This window comes from Myotis brandtii, unplaced genomic scaffold (assembly GCF_000412655.1).
Source record: "Myotis brandtii unplaced genomic scaffold, ASM41265v1 scaffold68, whole genome shotgun sequence".
Classification (NCBI taxonomy): domain Eukaryota; kingdom Metazoa; phylum Chordata; class Mammalia; order Chiroptera; family Vespertilionidae; genus Myotis; species Myotis brandtii.
In genome coordinates, this window is record NW_005370657.1 from 789,271 (window position 1) to 796,733 (window position 7,463).

General features: G+C 51.4%; 2 protein-coding genes across 2 annotated transcripts in view; one reads left to right on the top strand and one right to left on the bottom strand.

The window, feature by feature from the left end:
- SET (SET nuclear proto-oncogene) overlaps positions 1-4,219 on the bottom strand; it is an 11,883-nt gene extending 7,664 nt beyond the window's left edge. The window contains exon 1 of the mRNA XM_005881392.2: positions 4,033-4,219. Coding sequence (XP_005881454.1) covers positions 4,033-4,141 — 109 coding nt within the window. The 5' untranslated portion in view covers positions 4,142-4,219. The remainder of the gene's footprint in view (positions 1-4,032) is intronic.
- WDR34 (WD repeat domain 34) overlaps positions 4,140-7,463 on the top strand; it is a 34,272-nt gene continuing 30,948 nt past the window's right edge. Inside the window, exons 1-2 of the mRNA XM_014529301.1 lie at positions 4,140-4,216; positions 5,766-5,771. Of these exons, the coding sequence (XP_014384787.1) occupies positions 4,140-4,216; positions 5,766-5,771 (83 nt within the window). The remainder of the gene's footprint in view (positions 4,217-5,765; positions 5,772-7,463) is intronic.

Consider the following 7,463-nt stretch of genomic DNA (forward strand, 5'->3'; position numbering starts at 1 on the left):
ACGTGGTGGCGAAGCGGCTTCCCTTCTCCGCAGGTTGGAGGGGAGTTCGCAGCCCCCCAGAAGTGCAGGCCTCGTAGTAGCATGGGGACCCAGAAATGCACCCACCCCAGGCCCTGCGCCCCGGGACAAGGCTAGGGCATCCCTCCGTGGGGGAGAGGAGGGAGCACCTCCATCCTACCTTCCTGATGGGGAAACTGCTATTTTTATCCAATCGGGCTTTGCAAAGCCCTAAGCTGCCCAGTTCACTCACAGGGCCTTTTCCTGGCTTTTAAAAAGTGCAAGTTCTGCCCAGCAGGCTGTATGCCCTTGGGCAAGTCACTTCCCCTCCCACCCTATTTGTTATAAAATGATAAAATGCAAAGAAGGCTGACAAATGGGACATGGGTCAGTGGTAACATTTAAACAGGGCCGAACTGAAGTAGAAGTCCGCTGAAGGCAGGGAAGTGGGTCCTTTTGGCCCAACTCTGTGCCTGATGCTTGCAAGAAACCCTACCTAGGGCCCGTTCCTGGCAAAGTGCAGCGTGGACCTCATTAAGGCCACACAACTGACCAATAGAAAGGTGTTGCATTCATTCGCCCTGTCCCAGATGATAGGGCCAACCAACAAAGGCCTGCTTTAGAGGCCAGGTCTTGAACCATTAAGTAGGGCCAAGGTGTTCCTGTTAAAATAATGCTTTCTAGGTAATGCAAATGCACCTCACTCTACTCCTTCCTCCAGGGCCCCTAGACATGGACCTTAAAAAGCTTCCCTGGGCATTTGTAATCAGAATTTGAGATTGGATCATTTGCCTTCCAACAAGCACAGTGTCTTTCTTTATTGCTCAAGATAGTCCATGGTGAAGTGATCAATAAATGTTAAGTAATTGGCATCCAGTCCATGGGTACAGAATACAAATATCTCCTGGGGACTCACTCAAAAACCCAGAAATTCATCTAATCCTTCCCTTCCAAACCTGAATCTCAATCGAGTCCAGCTCCATCCATACCTACCCCAATTGCACAGGCGTAAAGGAAGAAGTATTATTAAATGTTTGACAACCAGATCCCAGAAGAGAAGAAAAAAAAAAACACACCAAAACCCCTGATTTGCAGCATTTGCTATTTCTGGTGGTGTATCCATACTCTCACTATGGCCAATTTCCTGCCACCATTGTGATGTTACTGAGTTGGAAAGAAATCCCAGGCTCCAGAGCATTGCTGAAGCACGGACCCTGGACCACAGGCTGTGAGAAGCACATGCCTTTTCTCATTCAATCCTCATGACACACAGGCAGGTATCAATATCCTTACTGCACAGATAAATGCAATTTTTTTATGCAAGTGGCAGAGCCAAGATTCTCACTCAGGCTAGTGGAGAGCAAGCGCCTGCTCTTTGACAGAGTTTTTCCATTTGGGGCATGACCTACAGTAGAGGTGCAACTGACATCAAGAACCCGGCGCACAAATACACACAAAACAATGCTTTCCCCTTACTAAGTGTGATGTGGCCCTTAATCTTCTATTTTCTTTCTTTAGATCAGGGTGCACGCCACTGAAATGATTTCATGACCTACAAATAGGAAACACCCTGAAAACCACTGTGCTGAGGGTTGCAGCTACACAAAGCATGTTCAAAGGTAGGTACCAGTGACCCACAGCATCCCCTCCGTGGCCAATCTGTTTCCCAGGCATCTGCAGAGGCTCCAGAGCCTTCAACAACCCCAGCCCTTACTCACTGCACTCCAGATGCATGCGAAGCTGAAATATGTATCATTTTCTTAACCAGTGTCACCCAAAATTCAATAAAAAGGAAAAAAAAATTTTAAATGAATGCAAGATCACACACTAGGAAGTGGAAGAGAAAGAAAAAGGGCAAAAGTTCCAGTAAATAAGGGAGTGGCATTGGACACACCAAGAGATAACTCATCCACTGTGCCCTCTTCCGGGCTCCAACATGCTCCTGGGCCTCACTCAGAACTCCGCCCTCTCCTCTCCTTCCCAGTTTCTTTGAAGGAGAAGCCCATGGCTTAAGTATTGGAACAGAGAGATGTTGGTGTTCCCAACAGTGCCGCAGCGTCCCGGGATGAAGAGGAAATCCCACACACAAACACCCACTTCTGAGCCTCCTCTTTCTGATCTCCAAAATGGGGCTATTACCCACCGCGGGCTGCTGTTGTGAGGGCTGACGGGCGGAGAAGTGCTTCGCAGCACAGTGCCTGGCAGATCAGTGCCCAGTGAGTGGCATGAGCTGTCATCTGGGTTTGGTGACTGTGGTGCAGCTCCTGGTCAGATGCTAAGCGGAAGGAGACCAGGAGCCCTCGCCTACGCTGTGCTGCTCACAAGTAGGAAGGAGTTGACCATCTCAGGAGCCCAGAGTCTGTGCCAGTCAGGGTCCTACGTGGCTTACTTCTATTTAAGCCACCTCACAACAAGCCTAAGAACTGGGTAAATGTTGAGCCCATTTCACACAGGAGAAAAGAAACACCGGTGATGTCACTTGCCCAACAAGGTCACAGCCAGATAAAGCCAGGTTTCAAACCCCGGCCTTCAGCTTTGCCACCCGGGCAGGAGGCTTGCCTGTCCCCCAGCACATCCCTAGGAACACTTGGATGAGGACTCTTGCTCCTTCCACCTCAGCCAAGTCTGCAAATTAGGGAGATTCAGACCCCTATCCCCAGCCCCTCCCCACGGACCCCGCGGTCACGTTTCCCTAGGACGATGCCATCCTGCCTTCCACCTATCCAAACCCATCCCCCATGAAGGCCCCACCACACCCCCGCTCTAGCAGGGAGGCCTAATCACCAGAACAATCCACTTCGTGCCCAGCTCCAAGCTGTGTGTCTGCAAAATGCAGCCCTCACCTCCAAGTTAAGGGTTAATGGGGCGAGGGGCAGACATGAAACCCACAATTACAAAGTACTGATGTAAGGGCCACGCTGGGGTGACCCCGGGAGCTGCAAGGGCAAAAAAAGGGAACTCCTAGCCCTGGCCGGTTTGGCTCAGTGGATAGAGAGCGTCGGCCTGCGGACGGAAGGTCCCAGGTTCCATTCAGGTCAAGGGCACATGCCTGGGTTGCGGGCTTCATCCCCAGTAGGGGGCGTGCAGGAGGCAGCCAATCAATGATTCTCCCTTATCATTGATGTTTCTGTCTCTCTCTCCCTCTTCCTTCCTCTCTGAACTCAATAAAAATATGTTTGTCTTTTAAAACAAGGGAACTCTTAGCCCAGCAGCCGCAGCTCAAAGGAGTCTGTGTGCGAGTAAGAAGCGACTTTTCCGCAGAGAGCTGGGCAACAAGGAGACTCGCACAGGTAAGGAGAGGTAAGAAGTGGGGGTCAGGGTTCCACGGAGAGAGAACAGAGCCCCAAGAGTTGAACAGAGGTACACGGTGCTGGAGGGGGCCAGCACATGGAGAGGTCGGGGGTGGGAGGTGGGGGTTAGGACCCGAGGGGCGGGGCCCTGGAAATCTCAGTCTACACCTCGGGGCAATGGGAAAGCAAGAAGAGGAAGGGTTTTAAGCCGGGGAGTCACGTGATTGGCTTTGCGCGCTGGAAGGGCGGAGGAAGCTGGAAGCGAGAGGAGGAGGAGGAGGAGGAGGAGGTAACCGGAATGTGGGCCGGCGGCGGCCGAGCAGGGAAGCGAGGTGGAGGGATATGCGAGGTTTTGGAGGTAGGACCGCCGGGACACTTAAGGATCCCGCGGCTGTGGAGGGTGAGAGAGAGGAAAGGGTCACCCGAGTCTCCCCCAGCCTCAGGGTGGCCGGCGGTGGTACGGACCGAGGCAGGGGATCCCGGAAGCCCGGGGGCTGGGAGTAGGTGCTGGCGTGGGGTGGGGGCAGGGACGAGCTCCCACGTGCTCGGGGTCTCCCAGCTTCCCCCCTTCGGCTCTTTCTCCCGAGAAGCCTCATCCACGCGACCCTGTGCCTGCAATCCCGCCAGGGGAACCCGGGATCACAGCTCAGACGATGGAAGGAGACGAGGCAGGGGGAGAAAATCACTTAGAAGTCGGTCTCCGCAAACCCCGTCCCTCCCCAGCGAGCGCGGCGCGGGCACCTACCTCCCTTCGGCACGTCCGGAGGGGCCGGCTTCTTCTCCGGCTTGGGGGCTGCAGGCACTTTGGGTTTCTTCGCCTGCGGCGGGAGCGAGGACTGGCGTTTGGGGGCCATGCCGCGGGAGGTCCGAGGAGCCGATCGCAGGGAAGTGGCGGGGCTGGAAGGCGCGCGGAGACTGGGACCGCCCAGGTGCGGGAGGTTTAAATCGGCCCGGAGCCGCCCTGCCCGGAGGAGCTATTTACATGACAGTAGCGCACACACCTCTCTCCCCTCCCCCAGCCTCATCCCTTTCTCCCACCCGCCAATCAAGACCAACTTCTTTGAGTCCTCCCAGGACTTCTCCGGGGCCTCCCGGCCGGCGGGGGCGGGGGCGGGGGGCGTGCTTCGCAGCCCACCCCCATCCCCTCTGAGAGCCCCTCAGCAGGCAGTGCGGACACCTTCTCTTCTTCTTTCTCCCTTTGGCCTCCAGAAAACTTAAATGTGACCTGGCCTACCCCCAGCCTGGAATGTTCCCTGGTCCTTCCCTCCCACTCCCACCCCCTCCAGGTCTGGCTGACTCCTGCCCCACCTCCAGGTCTCAGCCCGGAGGAAGACGTGAATATTGAAATAAAGGATTCCCAACCAAGAATTGCAAAGAGGGAGAAGCGGGTCCCCTGGCGAACAGCCATTCATTCGTCACTCTTTTCAGAAAAGGAGAGAAGGGTTAGGAGTTCAAAGAAGCTGTTGAAGGCTTGGGAGTCACAAACCCCAATGCCTTTGGGGCCCTGTCGGGTAATCACGCGGGTGGAAGGCAGGCGAGTGGAATTCCCAGTAGTTAGTGGAGGTAGGTGGGTACCGTCACTGGGGATCTGCCAGCTCCACCAGAGCGAAAGTCTATGCTGACTTACTCGGTCACCCAGCAATTATGCTCCGGGCCATCCCCCCAACAGAAATGCATACCTCTGAGCACCAATGCAGGGTGGGGCAAGAGTCGGTTTACAGTTGCTCCTAAGGAAAAAATAATACATATGGAAAATAATACAAGAATAAACTGTTGCCCTAGCTGGTTTGGCTCAGTGGATAGAGCATCGGCCTGCGGACTGAAGGGTCCCAGGTTCCATTCAGGTCAAGGACACATGCCTGGTTGTGGGCTCCATCCCCAGTAGGGGGTGTGCAGGAGGCAGGCGATCAATGATTCTCTATCATCATTGATGTTTGTTTGTTTGTTTTCGTAATATATTTTTATTGATTTCAGGGAGGAAGGGAGAGGAAGAGAGAGATAGAAACATCAATCCCTGGTCAGGGCACATACAAGAATCAACCAATGAATGCATAAATAAGTAGAACAATAAATTGATGTCTCTCTCTCTCTCTCTCTCAAATCAATCCATAAATTTTAAAAAAAGAAAAAACATACTTTGTGGATTAAATGAAATATGTGATCAGGCTACTTTTTTAAAATATATTTTTATTGATTTCAGAGATGGAGAGAGAGAGAGATAGAAAACTCAATGATGAGAGAGAATCATTGATCTGCTGCCTCCTGCACACCCCACACTGGGGATCGAGCCTGCAACCCTGTGCTTTTGACTGGAATACAACCTTCAGTCCACAGGTCAGTGCTCTATCCACTAAGTGAAACTGGTGAGGGCCCACTTTCTTTTCTTAAAACTTTTTTTTTTTTTTAATTTCAAAGAGGAAGGGAGAGGGAGCGAGAAATAGAAACATCAGTGATGGAGAGAGAATCATTGATCGTCCTGGGCATGTGCCCTGACTGGGAATCCACATTCAACCATTGAACCACGCTGGTCGGGCAGGTCAGGCCTATGGTCCATGAGTTTGCAACATCTGAGTTAATACAGTGATTTTCCGTTTTTTTCTTTTTCTTCCCATCAATTACCCTCTTAACAAAATAAATCTCCGCCAGGGCAATGTAGCTCAGCATTTGAGTGTCAACCCTTGTATCAAGATATGAAGAGGTTCCGGGTTCGATTCCTGGTCAGGGCACATGCCTGGGTTTTGGGCTTGATCCCCAGCAGGGCATGCAGGAGGCAGCCCCTATCAATGTTGATGCATCGATGTTTCTATCTCTCCCTCTTCCTTCATCTCTCTCTCTCAAAAAAAAATCAATTAAAATAAATAAATAAATAAATAAGTAAATACATCGCAGGCATAAGTCAGTGATGTCAATACCGGTAAAAAGCTGAGGTCTCTGGTGGAAGACCCCCACCATGACCTCTCGCTCCCCTCCATCCCTCCCTTTGTCAGCTTCAGAGGAACTTTGGGCTCCTTCTAAGACATTTTGAAAGTCACAGTGTCTTGGTTTTTACAGGTGGGCAAGCTGAGACCTGAGAGAAGTGATTTGCCTCAGGTCATGAGGGAAATAACTTGGTTAGAGCTGGAACCAGGACTACGGGATCACTTTCTCACAGGGATGACCAGCCTCAGTCTCAGTGTTTACATCTGTAAAATGGGTGATAATAACACCTGTCTCTGTTTTAGAATTTTCAATTTGAGGACAAAAGGGTCATCTTTTCCCTGTTTTCACCCCAGAAATTACCCAAAAACAGTATGGAAAACAAAAATGAAAATTCTCTTAGTGAAACTGGGCGTTAGCCAAACCCCAAACCACAGAATGAATAGGTGACTGGATGGCCAGTGAGAAGGAACAGGAAGCCTGGCTGCTGTGCTCAGTGGTTAGAGCATAGGCCCTTGCACTGAAGGGTCATGGGTTTGATTCCTGGTCAAGGGCACTTACCTTGGTTGCAGGTTTGATCCCGGGCCCCAATTGGGCGTGTGTGGGAGGCAGCCAATTGATGTGTGTGTGTGTGTGTGTCTCTCTCTCTCTCTCTCTCCCCCCACACCCCTTCCTTCCACGCTCTCTAAAAAATAAATAAATAAATAAATAAATAAATGAAAAATATCCTCAGGTGAGGATTAACAAAAAAAGAGAGAAGGAACAGGGTGTGTGCAGGAAGAGAGTTCTGGGAGTATCAGCGACCGACACTCTGGAAGCCGAGCAACAAACCCAACCCAGGCCGGAGCACAGTGTTCTGACAGGATGCTGCACCGGGCTGCGTAGTTCCTAGAAACAAAGGAGCTAAATGAGCCCAGAGGAGCTTCAAAAAACAAATACAAATTAGAGGTATCTCAAAATACCCTTTTTTTTTTCACCCACCAGCTTGAGGTTCAGAAATTTGGAAACACTCTACCTGGGAAAGGGCTTGAGGAGAGGTCCCTACAGCTTAAATGGATACAGCCTCTTGCAGCTTTAAATGGATATAATCTGGTTGGGGGCAATCTATCTTCTCTATCTATAAAAGCCTCATATGCAAAGTGTCCCCTCAGGAGTTCCACCAGGAGAGTTCGATCGCTCGCTATGACGTGCGCTGACCACCAGGGGGTGGCGCCAAACAAAGGAAGGCCCTGACTGGCAGATGGAAAGGCCCTGATCAGC